This window comes from Misgurnus anguillicaudatus, chromosome 2 (assembly GCF_027580225.2).
Source record: "Misgurnus anguillicaudatus chromosome 2, ASM2758022v2, whole genome shotgun sequence".
NCBI classification, from domain to species: domain Eukaryota; kingdom Metazoa; phylum Chordata; class Actinopteri; order Cypriniformes; family Cobitidae; genus Misgurnus; species Misgurnus anguillicaudatus.
Window position 1 is genome coordinate 51,016,860 of NC_073338.2, and position 17,014 is coordinate 51,033,873.

The window sequence follows — 17,014 nt, forward strand, 5'->3', positions numbered from 1 at the left end:
TCCTGTGCCAGCCACCATATGTGTTTTATAATTCAGGGATGAGAAGTTGGTTGCAATTCACAATCTCACCACTACATGCCATTCACATTTACACACACCACCTTTAGAAGCTTTTTAAAACAATGTATTGGCCCATTTTGACATCATAGGCATTGTTTTTTTTTGTAATGTCGTGTTAAAGTTATACTATTGTACCTCTCAGTAGTGTTTTTGTAGTTTTTAAGAATTGTGCTGCTCAATTTCTGACTATCTTAGTCTTTCTGTTTGCCAATATTTTTATGTGATAAATTTCCTCAGAGGTCCTTGAGCACTGTTTAGAAGTCAGAGCAGCTTGATTTCACCGTGAAACTGGAGCGCTCTGTGATTAAATGTTTTATTTGGCTGGTTTAGACTTTAAGAGCTCTCACTGACATCAGGACGCATTTATTTCTCTACCTGAGCTTTTAGTGTTTTAGTGGAGTGAGCAGATCCAGCGGTCTGATGAAAGTTTATTATAAATCTGACAGAAATCATATAGATGAACCGATGTAATATACACGTGAAGTGTGTGTGTGCGCGTGTGTGCGCGTGTGTGCGTTCGTTCGTGTGTGTGTGTGTGTGTGTGTTTACATTGTCTAATGACCCTAATCCTAACACAGACTGTGACAGGAGATTACCACAGACAGAACTTTCCAGTATCCCTACTGATAAATCCAGCTAAGACCAGCATAAACTGGCAGCTGTTTTAGCTTGTTTAAGATGGTCCTCCCTGCCTGACAAAGCTGGTCAAGCTGGTGGATCACCGGGTCTTCCAGCCTGACCAGCTAAGTCCAGCTATACCAGCTTAAAAGGTGACCAAAACATAGCTGGGGGATTCTCACAAAAACTTGGTTTTAAAAATGTCAAGCTTGAAAATGTAAAAATTGCTTAAATTTACTTTTTTTCCCACCAGACATTGAAAAACAAAGTCTGGAGTAAATGGGAACATTAATTTAAAAACTTTTACTTATCATTTAACACTTTTTGTAACATAATTAAAAAAATTAGTCCTAAAAAATCTCATTACCGCAACAGTCAGAAAACATCAACACTGACATATTTTCAAAATGACATGACAAACCTGAAAGAACATAATTTGGAGATTCTGCACATGCATTTAAAATCAAAGTATTATGCTTCTATTAATTAAATTAACATTTAATAAGCATCTGTTGCGGTAATGATAATCAAAATGTCGTGTAAGCATTCTGACAAGACAATATTTCAAATTAACTGTAAAAAAATGATCTTACCTGGTAGCCATCTTGAAGTAACTGGTCCATGTGCTTGGTCACTCAAAATCAAACTTTATTAAAATTCTGTATGTGTGCTTAAACTGTTCTCAAAAAGTGTTGCGGAGGATGAGAACATCAGGCATGGACACATCATTTTCCTAATTTTTCTTCATTATTATTATACATGAATATTCAGTAAATATTTTTTCTGTCATCTAAAGTAGTCTAGCAAAACATCCATTTATTTTTTTTCTTAATATTTTTGTGTTAATTTGATTAAATTACAACATAACGCATGTTCAAACACAGCCGGACACATTGCGGTAATGAGAATTTGAGCAGAAAATGAGATAAAATTTACAATTATTAATTCTTATGTTGAAATCACACATTGTGCAAGGTAGAACACAGTATTGTGTTAATTCTGATGCTTTTTAATGTTACTATATTACACATTTTAAAGCTAAAATCATTAGTGCCGTGGTGTTTCAATGGTTTCGTGAGAATCACCCAGCTAGACCAACTTGCTATGCCAGCAAAACCAGGTTATGCTGGTCTTAGCTGTATTTTTCAGTAGGGATCACTTCTATAAACTTCTGAACAAATAAATTTTACACTTATTGTACTATGGTGAAATATGTTTGTTTGCTTTTTTGCTCAGTCCATTCTGGTCTGTCTGTGAATTAACTTTAAGTTGTGTTGTATGAATTATGATTTGAGATGTTTGTTTTATTCCAGCAGTCTGCAGACCTCGGCACAGTGATGTTTTTGTGGTCTTATCCTCCAGTGGGCGGATACCAGTTTTAATCTCTCGTTCTCATTGGCTGTTGGCTGTGTTCAGTTGGTGTTTGTTAGTACAGTAGATTAGTTTCTCCTGTCAATCCAATTGAGCTTTAACATCTCATAGACTGATCCGTCTCCAAATATACACAAACTACGCAAACCACAAGGATTCATCTAAGGTCTGTGTTTGTATTCTTGTATTGATTATTCATAGTTACATAAAAATCTTTTTTATTCTCAGCATTTCTGTCGTTTTTTAGTTTTTAGAGAATTTATCTATTTATTTATTTTTTTACCCTGTTGTTTATTTGTGGTTTCATTGAGCAAATACATTTAATTGTAGTTGTAGTTTTATGACAGAACTTGTGTAACATTTTTTTAGTTGATCTTCAAGTCATCTTGTTTTGTTGTGTAGTCTTGTGTTTTAACAACAGTTATTATGTTTTGATGAAGAACGTTTATGATGTTTTGTAGAGAAGAGTCATTTCTGTGTATGAATCGTGAGTCAGATGACCTCCAGCTCTTATACACTCAACTGAATCTAATGTGTTTGTTTATGGTTTCACCTTCAGTCTGTTACTAGGGTAAAAATCACTCATCTTTAGTTATATTCTGTAGCAGCTGTATTCAGTTTAGTGTTATAAGCTCCTTCTGTTTTAAATATACATTTACACTTTTTCCAAATCATTTACAAAATGTAAAACAGTGAAACGTGAGAAATTCATCCAACACAATATAACAATAATAACTTGTACAATTTGAATCATTATTTATTTCATTCTTGTTTTTCAGGATTTTGGTTTTTTTGACTGATTTTTAGGACAAAATTGATTTCCTTGTAATAAAGGTTTGTTTTTGTAGAATGGATCTTTGTAATATAAAAATTACTTCAAAAAACCCAACATGCATTACTCATGTTAACTTAACTGTAATGGTTGTTGTGAAATATTAAAGGGACACTCCACTTTTTTTGAAAATTAAAAGTTGTGATTTTCTGGTTAGAACTATACTCTTATTCTGGCGTAATATTCAAGGATTTTGCTGCCCTAACATGGCTGCAGCAGGCGTAGTGATATTACGCACCAGTTTTGGGAAAGTTCATTTTCTACATAAACTAGTTCAAAGTTCAGTTCACAAATTTTAAAATGAAGTAGTTCAGTTCATAGTTCAAATTTATAGTTATTTTTTCCCATATATATATTTTTTATTATTATTGCCATATAGCCCTAGCCTGGGTGCCAGCCGATCTTAGCCCCGCCCACAACATTTTGAGAAACGGGAAGATCGGTCTGGGGATTCACCGTTGAGGAGCTACTATGCTTTATACGATGATGGACAGATGATTAGTAACGTAAATCAACCACATCACCAAAGAGCGCGTGTGTTGAATCTGTTTACAACGAAATGGCTGCCGCGGTAGAAATCAGATGTGTGGATTCTGACATTGAGTCTGTTCTAAAAGATCTCGACAGATCATTGATTTTAAAAGAGGAACAGAGAAACACGAGCAAGGCATTTGTTGATGTTTTTGCCGTCCTTCCTACGGGATTCGGCAAAAGTTGTCGCACTTATGGAGGACAAAGTTAAAGAAGCAACTGAAATGGGTATCACGGTGATGCAACTAGGTGTGCACGACGAGATGGATATAATTAGCTGTCGTTGCCAGCTTCTTTTCGGAAGCCCGGAATCGTGGAGGGACATGCCAGGCTCCGATATTTTTCAAGCAAACGTAATGGGTATCGTCGTGGATGAAGTTCAACTAATGTACAAATGGTAAGAGATAGTCTTACTGTATGACTTAATGTGATATAAATGAAATGTTGTAAACATAGTAGGTGTTGATGTACGTTCGCTAACTCAAGACTTGTATTGTATAGCGAAATAACTAGCAGTTCGGTCAAGCTGCAAAGACGTCATTTCAACATACGTCACACACTCCGTTGCTCTGATTGGTCGTAGGTCTATCCAATTGAGTGCAGAGGCATTTTTTGGTTGAGACACGCCTCATAATTAAAGCTCAATGGAGCGGTATCAGACTCAAATTCTGACTAGAATTGAGTATGACAACGTCAGGCTAATATAGCCCATATAGAACCACAGACAGCAATTATTTTATCAGTTTTAACACTGAGGCTAAATGCGTCAGATTTACGTTGCGTGTAGGACAACTTGCAGGTATTGCACACTGCACGTGCACGTTAAATAGCGTGAGCTTAGTCAGAGTCTATTTCAAGATCCAGAATATGCGTTAGCAGGCTATGTTAATCGTTAATGATTTGGGACGAAAATTATGCTATTTTATGTTAAACTATGTGAGTGCTGCGATTCCAGCAGCGTCCAGAGTCAGTGTATCACTTCCATGCTCCTTTTTGTTTTGATGACGCATGCAGCCGTGAAACACTGGCTGGTGTTGCCAGATTGGGTGTTTTTTCCGCTACACATTAAGGTCTGTTTAAAGTGTGTTTTAGCCGGGTTTTCTCCTGGAAGACTCTATAGAAATCTGGCACCCTATTGAATGATGTTAAACTGAGAGAGCGTGCCGTTCACAAGCACCAGAATGAATGAGTTCACAGTAACGTTCATCAGGCAGTAATACAGTACGTTCAGTTCACGTTCGCCCAAAATATAAACTTTCGTTCAATGAACTCGTTCAGGCACAACACATTTACGCACTGCCCAAAAATAGTCCCCTTGGTTACTTTCAATAGCAGGGGACTATTTTCAGGTGCTGCGTAATATCACTGCGCCTGCTGCGGCCATGTTGCAGCGGCAAAGTCCTTGATTATTATTGTAATTTTGTTGTATTGTAAAGTACAATAAAGCTTCATTCCTTCATTCATTCAAAATCCTTGATTATTACGCCAAAATAAGAGTATAGTTCTAACCAGAAAATTACAACTTTTAATTTTCTGTCGGTATTATACCAATGTAACTATAGAAGAGTCGAGTTTTCAATAGGAAAAATATAGAAACTCTTTGGTTATTTTTTGTGCGATGCTAATGGTCTAATTAGATTCAATGGATTATGCTATAAGCTATGCTAAAAGTGTTACCGCCGGACCCGGAGATCGGCTGAATGGATTCCAGAACTGTAGAAATCAGGTGTTTAACTATAGGGGAGCTGGAAGATGAGCATATTTTCAAAAAAGTGGAGTGTCCCTTTAATAGTAATAATAATATGGTATCTTCTAGTTTTTCATGCGAGAATGGGTTAGTGTTGAAAAATTAAATGTCAGCCTCAGATTAAAAAATATATATATTTTTAAGTTTATTAAAATTATAACATTGTACTGTTTTTATTTTCACATTTATATTACCAATCCCAGTGTGTTAATTTATTAAACTATATAGTACATGTAAGGGATAATGTATAGGCAGTCGTTTTTTATCGCAGAAATAAGCCCAGACAGTGTGATCAGGACCCCACATCTTTATTAAAAGACATATTTACATTTAATTTTGTGCAATATTAAACTGTACATTTCAAAATGATTTGGAGCATCCTGGTTACTGTGTGTTGTTGGCCAATCAGAATCAAGCATTTTAGAGAGCCATGTAATGCGTGTTTATAACCAGGGTACCTTGTAAGAGTTTTTAAGTCTTGTTTTATTAGAAGATTAGATAGCATTAATAAATGTATTGTTTCTTATTTTATTACAATCATTGTAGTGTAGCTGAGGATAAAATTCAGCATCTATAATGAATCTGTACACAGTTATTGTAGATGACATTTCTTGTCTGACTGTGCTGTACAACACAGAGAGTTTTATTATTTGATGAGCAACAGACAAATGAATAAAATCACACAGACAATTTCATCAACATAAAATTTGGATTGAATGAAATGACCATCATTAGAAATTGGCTGTGTATTACTCACAGACTGTTGACTTTACTCCTGGTGAGATTCAGTCTGTCGCTGGATCATATTCATGCTTTAGTCTTTAAAAGCACTCATTGTGATCGCTTATGTTTATTGTTTATGACAGTAGCAGGGATGTTCATAACACACATATTAATGAAAACGTTGGATCTCCTTAAATTTGAATCAGAAATGAAGTTTATGACAGCGGTCAGATGATAAGAATGAGGACATCATAGAAAATCTGACTGTTTTGATGTGTAAATCTCTGTACATTTGTTTGGGCATTTTTGTGATTTGGGTTAAAGATACCTCTCTCTACCATGCAGTTAATATGGTGTATATTTACTATAGTAAACTATTATCTGCATGTTTGCTTTCACGAGAGACCATCAACAATCTTGTAATGTCTGTATCAAACACACGCAAACATAAATGCAACAGTTTTCATGATGAATGTGTTTCTGCCAAATATAAAAAAAAGGATAAATGCTGTATATATACGTCGTTGCAGTATGTGTTTTCTTGCAACAAAATGTAATATTTTACTGTTATAGTTTTTTATTATAGTGTTTTTGGGTCAAATAGTTTTGTAAGATTCATCCGTGTACACAGAGATGAACCGATGTGTAAAATGGTTTTTAGCTGCTCTAATTCTCAGCTATTAATTTGTCTCGTTCCTCTCGGGTGTAAAGCGGGTCAGGTCATTTTGACTTAATTCCACTGTGACACGTGCAGGATAAATGATTGACAGCTTTACGTGTGCTTAGCTCCACCCCTGATAGAAGATCGTGTGCAGAAATAATAATGCAGTGTGTGTAACAAAAAGCTGCAGATTCACACAGTTTGCCCTTGAACTGTTATTTATACGAAGACCAGCATGTGTTTTTTATTCACACTACTACAGTATCATCATCATGTTTAGCAGATATTTATTATAGATCTGTCTATATTTATCTGTCTGAAAGATGTGTTACAATGTCTGTCTCTTTCTGTGTCATTTCAGACACTGGTTTAAAGAAGACCTACATAACCGAGGTAAAGAAAATCAGACGTCATTTATTTAATAAAACTTTAAATATTTTTGTTGTGATTCTGGTCAAGACTTTATTGCTTCATTTTAGCTCATAAAACTTTTAGTGTCCACTTATTTCTCCTAAAATTCCTTAGAAGAAAACAAACAGGGCCGGGTTTCCCAAAAGCATCGTAAGGCTAAGTAGATCATAAAAACGATCGTACGAATCATCTTAGAATTACGGGCCGTTTCCCAAAAGCTTCGTAACTTAAGTAGCACTTGAAAATCACTGTAGATCTACGAGTGCTCTGGAGTAATCGTTCATTCATAAGTAACAAGGTCACCTGCAGGACAACCAGCAAATTGCACTCTTGCAATGACGATAATGTAACATTTTAAATGTACATTTATTTATTGGGTTCTTTTTTGTTTATTTGTTTAAATTACTTTAATATACATTCAAATGAGAAATCAAATTTTAATGACTGAACATAAATTAGTAAAGAAGGAAAACGTAATTGGTACAATTTTGGTAAAAGTTGGTACTAGCAATTTGATAAATGGTTCCTACCAATTTCTGCTATAATTCATCTACAGTAAAAAAATTGTTTTGAAGGGAAATGGCATCTGATTAAAGAAACCAAATAAATATTTACAGTACAATGCAATAATCCCTAATAATAAATAAACATAGATAATAAAAACAAATAATAATAATAATCTAAACTGTAATATAAAATGCAAAAGGCATTTCGCAGTGGGACGAGTTTTAACTTACCGAGCCCCTAAGGTGACATTGGAGTAAAAAAAATCTAAAGTTTAGTTTCATGTAGTCATGCGAAACCTTCATTTGCAGAATTTCTTTTAAAGTTTAGTTTCGCTTGCTCAGCGAAAGTTTCATGTGCGCACACAATAGATTCACATGCACACATGATAGTTTAACTAAATACAGAAAAGAATATTTCATTATGCACAAATTATTAAAACATTTAAAAAGTAATTGAACAATAATGAAAAATATTATAAAAAATATTAGTGCACCTCGGCTGAAGATCATTAGCCTAAACAAGCTTCTGCTACAATTACGAGTCATTCTATTGGTGACAATTTCGGCACTTGACAAACGGATAGCGACTCGTAAGTAGCAGTTAAAACCCAGCTGCGAGCGATCGTTTTATGTCCATCTTTAGGAAACGCGCACAAATGACCAACGAATGTTCGTTAACTAGCTCGTAAAAAGCGCTCTTAAATCCTTAAATTAAAGTTCAATTGTTTTCGGGAAACCCAGCCCATGACGATTATTTTTCTCACCTGAGAAGCAAGATGCCTTATCTCTCCATTTGATCTCATTGCTGTCTAAGGGAGTTAGCTAAGATATAAAAGCGATGCCATTTTATGTTTTCGTAGATGCCATCGTCCTCCGGTCCCAGTTCTGGTCTAGAGAAGAAGATCGGTCACAGGCGAATAGATGCCTCTGGTGAGACCACCTACAAGAAGGTGTGTGTGTGTGTTTAATTCACCTCAATAAACTTCTTTAGTCCTGTTGCTCTCATTCTCTACATTCACCTTTATGTTTCTATATAACAATTTATTATTGGCCATAGTGATCCTCTCAAAATTGCCAAAATATGGATACATTATTACCTATCATATAAAAACACACCATATTTGAATCCTTAGTGAAGGGTGGTATTAATTATTATTATTGTACACCTGTTTGCCATGTGTTCCTTTGTATCCTTCATATATTATTATCTAACTGTTTAATGTAAAGGATTGAGGATCATTGTGAAATCTTTGTGTCTACAGACGACTTCATCTGCTCTGAAAGGAGCCATTCAGCTGGGCATCGGCTACACCGTGGGTAACCTGAGCTCCAAACCAGAGAGAGATGTTCTCATGCAGGACTTCTATGTGGTGGAGAGCATTTTCTTCCCAAGGTGTGTATGTGATCAAATATATCATTTTTAATTATTTTAATTTACTTATTTAGCAGATACTTTAAATCAAAGTGATTTATTGCAAAGCTTTTTGTCTTTGTTTTCTTCAGTCACACTATAATACTCAAAGTGTCATCTGTATAGTTTGGATTCAGTTATAAGTGATCCTACAGTAAACATTTGATTGATGGTGTGTTGTATTTTATTTTGTCTGTCTCAGCGAGGGCAGTAATCTGACCCCAGCACATCATTATCCAGACTTCAGATTTAAGACGTACGCTCCGGTGGCGTTCCGATACTTCAGGGAACTCTTTGGGATTCGACCTGATGACTATCTGGTGAGACACTCAATGTCAAAGATTTAAAGTCTTATATAAAATGTGTTGTCAGTTTGTCACACACCCGAAAAATGTGATATTAACAACCAGACAAGTTTGAATGATGAAATGCCAGGTAAATTAAATTAAAGGTTATCAAAATCTAGCTCTCAAACATTGGGGGCGTGGCTTCAGGGCTGAACAGCGGACACGCCCCCAGTGTTTGAGAGCAGAGAATCCTGCCTGTAGATTTTGATAACATATTTAATTTTCCTGCCAGGAAAGTTGCAGTTTCTCTTAACTTTCAAAAACCACTGCAACCTGAATGAATGCTTGTGATTGTGTTAGGGGCGGGGCCATGCTCGTGGCTCCAGTGCATCATCGAGCCACCTTGTTAGCCCCGCCCGAATAATCCTAAACACAGAAATGGTGTAACTCCACAGTTTAGCACTACATAGTTGGCAGTCTTTGTAACTTTTTTCAGCAATACATTTCTTACATTTATAATGTGTTTACAAACAATTCTCTGAAATGACTTCACATGAACTGTAAGATTAGAAATAATACAGCTGTACCAGAGATCGACTCAGTTGTGCTGTTAATTTAATAATCTGAAGATGATGATGATATCAGAGAATTCATTTCACAGCTATACGGTCGCTGTCTCCCTCAAGAGTACATTAATGCTTCTTCAACGGCTCTTAATGTTTTTCCATTCTCAATTATGTTTCACTTAAAGTATCAAATTTGTCTTATGTTTTACCTAAAACCAGTTAGAAAAAATATAAATAGCCTGTAATTCAAAGTGCTTTACATAATGAAAATGTGAACTTAACCGCTGGTTGGTTGGTTGTTAGTAGATACTAACTAATGTAATTAACCAATGTTAACAAATAGAACATTATTGTAAAATGTTACCAGTTCAGATGAAGAATTGGAGAACTGGATTTAATTCATCAGTGTGAATTTGTAAAAAGTGCTTACACCATAAAGAAATTGGACTATGAACTCATTCCCCGCCAGCAAGCCCAAAAACATTTTATCCTATCTATGTTTTTTCTCTGCTTATAAACTCTTAAATCTGGGTATTTTTCTTTAAAAATACAATTTTTTTAGCAAACTTTTCACAAAATGCCTCCCAGAAAAATGTTCTTCTAAAAATATATAAACATACAAATACATCAATTGAAAGAACAGAACCTCTGCTTTCAAACAAACAATAAACAAACAAACAAACAAACAAAACGGGAAAAAAGCGTTTCATCCTATCTTTATTTTTCTCAAAACATATTTTTCTCTTTATCAAAACATACACATAGTTTAAAATAAGTAAAAAATTTGCTTCAGTTTTTTTTTATAAATTGGGTAATTATCCATCTATTGAATAATTGCGGTATTACAGATTAACATAAACCATCATCAGGAACACCTGCAAATGTTTTCTCTTAATTGACAAGATAACTCATAAATGGCGGGGAAAGAGTTAAGATTATTTAAATTTAGGGATGCACCGAATCCAGGATTCGGATTCGGATTCGGCCGAATACTGGGCTTTTTGACGGGGTTCGGGTTCGGCCGAATCCTAGACTTTTTTTCCACCGAACCGAACCCTTGGCTTGCGCTACGCTGGTCGACGTCACGCGGCCGTTGATTACACACATCGGGTGCTGACGTGGAGATGAGATTTTTCTTTCGGTAAACCTTAGGGGCTGGACACACCAAAACTTTTAAACACGGCTGAAAACGCCTTGAGGACGCCAAATGCCAGCTGTTTTTCAGCCGAGCACTTGGTCGCAGTGATGCTTCAGCTGTGAGCCGGTTGATTGCTGTGGTAATGTCCCGCCCCTCCTCCACTGTAATTGGACGGCCGTGTGAAGACTGTGACTGTAATGCTGGTGCATTAAGCAGTCAAACGCAGAGGATTCAAGTGCAGTATATTTAATAAAAGTAAATTCAAACAAACAGGTACAAAACATAATCCAAAAACAGGCACAGGTGAACAGAGAGAACAGAGCATTACACTAACATATAGTAAACAATCACCGACATCAGACAAGGCAAACACTGGGGTTAAATACAGAGGGAAATGAGAAACACCTGGGGGAACAATCAGCACACAGACCAATGAAACAAAAGAACTACAAAGAACTACAAAACATGGCAGACACAGACAGAACTTCAAAATAAGAGCCAACACAGGGGAAACACAGAACAGGATCATAACATAGCCCCACCCCTAAGAGCGGCTTCCAGACGCTCGCCGAGAGTCCACAATAAAGTCCAGGTCCATGAAACCAGCCAGGGCGGAGCCGCGGGCGGAGGCTGGAGCCAGGGCGGAGCCGCGGGCGAAGGCTGGAGCCAGGGCGGAGCCGCGGGCGGAGGCTGGAGCCAGGGCGGAGCCGGCAGAGCAGGGAGCCAGGGCGGAGCCGGCAGAGCAGGGAGCCAGGGCGGAGCCGGCAGAGCAGGGAGCCAGGGCGGAGCCGCAACCCATGATGGTGCTGGGGGAACTCGGGGCCAGTGGTGCCAGGCAGAGAGTTCATCAAGCTCGGGGACAGCCATCTTGAGACCGCCACAGAGTTCAAAACTGGCCATTTCAGACGGGACAGACAGTTCAGAGTAAACCATGAGTGGATGTTCAGGAGACTCACGCTTGTGAGTTTGAGTGATGTCCTGTGGAGCAGATGTGCAAAAAACAGACCACACACAGCACAATGCCAGAGCAACCATAGATGATTCATAGAGCTTGTCAAGTTCATAAAACGCAGAAGACTTGGCTAGTTCAAGTGGTACAGACAGTCTGATTATTTCTGAGGTCTCAAACAGTTCCACAGAATCACTAATTATTAAAGAATCACTCAGAAATGCCTCACTTGAAAATGGCTCACACCAAGATGATTCACTCGGCTCTGATGATTCACTCGGCTCTGATGATTCACTCGGGGACTCGTTTGAGAGTTCACTCGGCTCTGATGATTCACTCGGCTTTGCTTCGTTCGAGGAAATGAGCGATCCAGAGATCCTGGCCGCTCGGACGGTCATCAGCGGGGTATCTGCCAAACTGGAGATCAAGCAGCCAACCCGGGTCCTCACGGGATGAACTGGATCACCTAACAACTCGTGCACAGGCTCAAACACGGCGGAAGTCATCTCGTGGACTGGCTTGGGAGCAGGCATACTAACGACAGGACTGGACAGAGTTACAGCAGAGCATTCAGGCATCCGTGGCGGATCTGGATCCTCAGCCCACGGAGCCTGATGCCTACTGCCTCCCCCCAAAAAATATTTAGGAGCGGCGTCCACCTCTACCCTACTCACGCTGAGAGAGGATCCGCTCAACAGCAATGCCAAGTTTACAAACTCAGTGAAGGACCCCACTTCACGGCCATAGGGCATCAAATAATGTAAATTGTCCTCTAGTCCATGGCGGAAAATGTTCTTTAAAGCTACCTCTCCGAAATCCACCTGGTTACACAGGCTTAGAAAAATGTCCACATACTCTTCAATGGAGCTGTCTTCCTGGTGCAACCGAAACAATATCTCTGCTGGATCCATAGTGGTCGGTGATTCTGTAATGCTGGTGCATTAAGCAGTCAAACGCAGAGGATCCAAGTGCAGTATATTTAATAAAAGTAAATTCAAACAAACAGGTACAAAACATAATCCAAAAACAGGCACAGGTGAACAGAGAGAACAGAGCATTACACTAACATATAGTAAACAATCACCAACATCAGACAAGGCAAACACTGGGGTTAAATACAGAGGGAAATGAGAAACACCTGGGGGAACAATCAGCACACAGACCAATGAAACAAAAGAACTACAAAGAACTACAAAACATGGCAGACACAGACAGAACTTCAAAATAAGAGCCAACACAGGGGAAACACAGAACAGGATCATAACAGTGACATTGACGAGCGGAGCTTCTAACTCAAAGTATATAGTTTTCAGCGCGGAGCTGCTTGCTTATTGGAAAAACGAGCGTGTCGCAACGCATCGCTTTTATTATGCATAGGCTTATGGTAATTGTCAAAATAGTTTTCCAACTTGTCATCCTGGCATTATGTACAGTTAAAATTAAATAAAATGAAAAATACACTGCTGTGGACGTTGTTTACTTCATTAATGTGCTTTATTGTGTTAATGGAATAAGGATGCGAGTAGGATTCGGTATTCGGTTTCGGATTCGGCCGAATCTTAAACGGTGGATTCGGGATTCGGCCGAACCTAAAAAATTTGGATTCGGTGCATCCCTATTTAAATTTAAGAGTAAATGGCATTCTGGGAAATCTATTTGTTTTAGTTGGACTCTTGACCCTTGATTTTTAGCTTTCTAGTTTTTCCCTGACTGCTAAAACTTTGCAAAATGTTATAGCAGAATATGCAAAATGAACAGATATTTTTTATGTAACAATAAAATAAAATGACCGTATGAAGGTCCAATAAGTAAGGAATAATTGACGACGGGCCATTGAATTATAAGAAAATAATGCACACCAAGGTGGTAGTGCGGCACGACGCGAAGCGGAGTGCCGTTACACCGCAGGTGTGCATTATTTTCAAATAATTCAAAGGACCGGAGTCAATTATTCCTCTTATACCACGGTTACCACAAACATTGCTCTGGTACCTATTTTTAAGACATTTGAAAAGTTAGGTGTGCGGTTTAAAGAAAAATAATCAACACCCATAGAACATTTCTCAGCCAATCAGAATGCAGCATTCAACAGACCCGTGGTATAACAGGTAATAATGATGTAAAATAGTATGGATAAAAACGTTCAATCGGATGAAAAATAGATATCTCATAATCAGTGTTGGGAGTACCGCATTACAAAATATAATATATTACAGTAATATATTAGTTTTTGCTGTAACGCAGTAATATAACGCATTACTAATAAAATTTTGGTAATATTTTACTCGTTACAGTCTTAGTAACGAGCGCGTTACAACAATGCATTTCACTAGACCGTGTTATTTTTATTTTTTTTATTTTTGACCAATGCGCGCGACCAGCATCCACACATGAAAAAGCTGCGTGTAAAATAGTTGTGGCTGCGTCCCAAACCGCATACTTTCATACTATATAGTGGGCGAAAGGCACTACTTCTCGTACTCTTTGCCTACTATATAGTATGGAAGTAGGCGGTGTGGGACGCAGCGTATGTCTGTTTCCACGTGCTGTATGCAACATGTTCATTTTTACTTTAACTTTGTATTTGAAATGCGATATGGACGCGGTGCGCGTCAAATATAGACATGTTTCTTAAAGAGCCGAATCTGGGAAGTCCGCGGCTGTATAAGCATTCACTAAAGTGGTCGCAATCAGGTCCGGTAGCGCCGCACACGCATAATTTTGCGAATAAGAAAAGTAAAAAAGTAAAAGCAACAGAAATTTTCTGTCGGTCTCCTGTGTAGTCTCGCGTAGCCAGACCTTCAAAACTGATTGTGGGCGTGACGTCTGAGGCTGAGACTATCTCCTGTGCTGCTTGAACCTCAGAAGTAAAGAGACTTTTACAAATGTTGCCAGTAAAATCCATATCGCACCAGCAATGACAAGGTAAGCTTTGCTATGAGTACAGTCATAATAGAGTGCTAGGCTATTCCTATGCTATCTACAGTTTTATTACAAACAGCAACCTAAACTACAACATAACATTAGTGAAGACTTAAACATGGTTATCTAAATAGTACATTTAAACAACACTGTTTAAAGTTTTTACCAGTCTTTGTATGGGAGCCTATATTCATTGTTTGGTAAAAAGCAGTGTTCCTCTGTTTGTCTGTGTTTTATATGTTAGTCTACATGTAATCCTTATATTGTACTGAAATGAGCTGTATTCCTTGAGGCCTGATCCTCTAATATCACTTTTTGATAAGTTGTGTCAATCCAGTGCATGCCAGTTTGTGCTGTGAATCTGAATTAAGAGTGATCACTTAAGAATAGAAATGAAAAGAGGTTGCATGTCTTGCCATGTTATTAGGCTATAGGTTGCATTATAGTGGGCTCTATGGTGTTTGGTATGTGTACCATAATTTACCAGATTTTCACCAGATCATTTGTCTATGTTTATGATTCTGACAGTGATTGTTACTGTATTTTGCCATAAGTCTTCACTGTGCCTATTCAAAGCTCGAGGGCTAACACATGACTTCTAGATTTATAAGCAGCAACAAACTACATTTTAACATTTTATAATGCCTAGTCATACTTCTGTTCTTTTGATAAAAGTAACTCAAAAGTAACGCAAAAGTAGTGTAACTCATTACAGTTCAGAGACAGTAATATTGTAATGTAACTAATTACTTTCAAATGACAGTAATTTGTAATATATAATGTATTACACTTTGGAAGTAACTTGCCCAACACTGCTCATAATCATAAATGGCAAGAAAAGAGTTAAGATTGTTTAAATTTAAGAGTTAATGGCATTCTGGGAAATCAATTTATAATTAATTTATTTTGTATTATAAAATATGCATAGCCCCTGTGAACAACAATGAATGATACACAACCCTGTTTATGACATACTGTATATGGCTCTATAATGCTTATGAGTGTAATCTGTGTATGTAAAATAAAATGTCCCCACAAAGATAATAATAACAGTCATTTTTTGACCTTGTGTGGACATTTTTGGTATTTTTGGCTTATGGGGCTCTGTGCCTTTTATTTAATGCAATTCAAAATCATAACAAGCAGATATCAAGGTACTTTGATGTTATATGACAACCACTCTATGCAAGCATTGCATTGAGTTAAACACGCTTATCGACATGCATCTTGATCTAATGGGTATTGATCTAAAGCAAGTGTCCACAGCAAAATTTGGCAAGAAAAAGAACCTCGAAAGCCGCGCAATGAGTAAAACTGCCCTAAAGCATAGATTTATACACTAATATATTTGCAAAGCTTAATCATTCATTTTATTAATAATATAATCATTTTATATAATTCACAATGTATAGAATCTATGTAAAAACATTCTCATTCTCTCTCTCTTTGTGTGTGTTGTCTGTTTGTTTGTGTTGTAGTATTCACTGTGTAATGAACCTTTGATCGAGCTTTCAAATCCTGGTGCCAGCGGCTCGATTTTTTACGTCACACGAGATGATGAGTTTATCCTGAAGACCGTCATGCATAAAGAAGCTGAATTTCTACAGAAACTGCTGCCTGGATACTACATGGTGAGTCTGGGCACATGTACAAACAGTTTGTCCTAAATACGCTAATAGGCTAGATTAGGATTAGTGCATCCCAAGTCATAGTATGCCAACTGTGTCCAGATGGTTTACTATTTCTGGGGAATTTTTTAAGTGTGCATCTGTGCTAATATTATCCACAATTTCTTGCACAACAGAAAAGATGCAATTTGTGACAGTTCTACTTCAAAATCGATTGCTATTTTTAAAATATAATCAAACTGTTATTAAGTGAAGTAATGTATCATATAAACCTAACTACCACTGGAAAGTGATTGTATCTGGATCTTACCCAGGTTAATATTGAATTGAGCAATGAGTAATGAGATTTGACAGCTTAAGTCATAAGGATGTTTTTGACTTCATTCGGTTATTATTAGTCAAACTGAGTCTAAGATGAGATCCAGCTGATAATAAGGATGTGTTCGTGGCCGACAGGTTGCCCTGAACTTGGCTTGATCTTTTAGCTTATTAAAATGACAGAATTTATCAATTGGATGCTAATAATTTAAAGTGTATGAGAGATAGAGGATGTTACAGATCTCTGTACTTTCTCAACACATTTATGACTGTCTCTGTGTGCTTGTGTACCTACTTAACCATGTTTTGGGGACAAATTTGTACCCAGATTTTAT

General features: G+C 37.3%; 1 protein-coding gene across 8 annotated transcripts in view; it reads left to right on the top strand.

Annotated features, from left to right (window-relative positions):
- The window catches only part of LOC129443214 (phosphatidylinositol 4-phosphate 5-kinase type-1 gamma), a 60,703-nt gene that overhangs the window by 21,695 nt on the left and 21,994 nt on the right, over nucleotides 1–17,014 (top strand). For 7 of the 8 annotated variants that reach the window (XM_073857463.1, XM_073857454.1, XM_073857460.1 and 4 more), the window contains exons 2-6: nucleotides 6,905–6,936; nucleotides 8,321–8,410; nucleotides 8,723–8,853; nucleotides 9,074–9,191; nucleotides 16,212–16,364. In XM_073857463.1, coding sequence (XP_073713564.1) covers nucleotides 6,905–6,936; nucleotides 8,321–8,410; nucleotides 8,723–8,853; nucleotides 9,074–9,191; nucleotides 16,212–16,364 — 524 coding nt within the window. Of the gene's footprint in view, nucleotides 1–2,030; nucleotides 2,216–6,904; nucleotides 6,937–8,320; nucleotides 8,411–8,722; nucleotides 8,854–9,073; nucleotides 9,192–16,211; nucleotides 16,365–17,014 lie in introns of those variants that run through there. The other variant, XM_073857478.1, reaches the window with a different exon arrangement.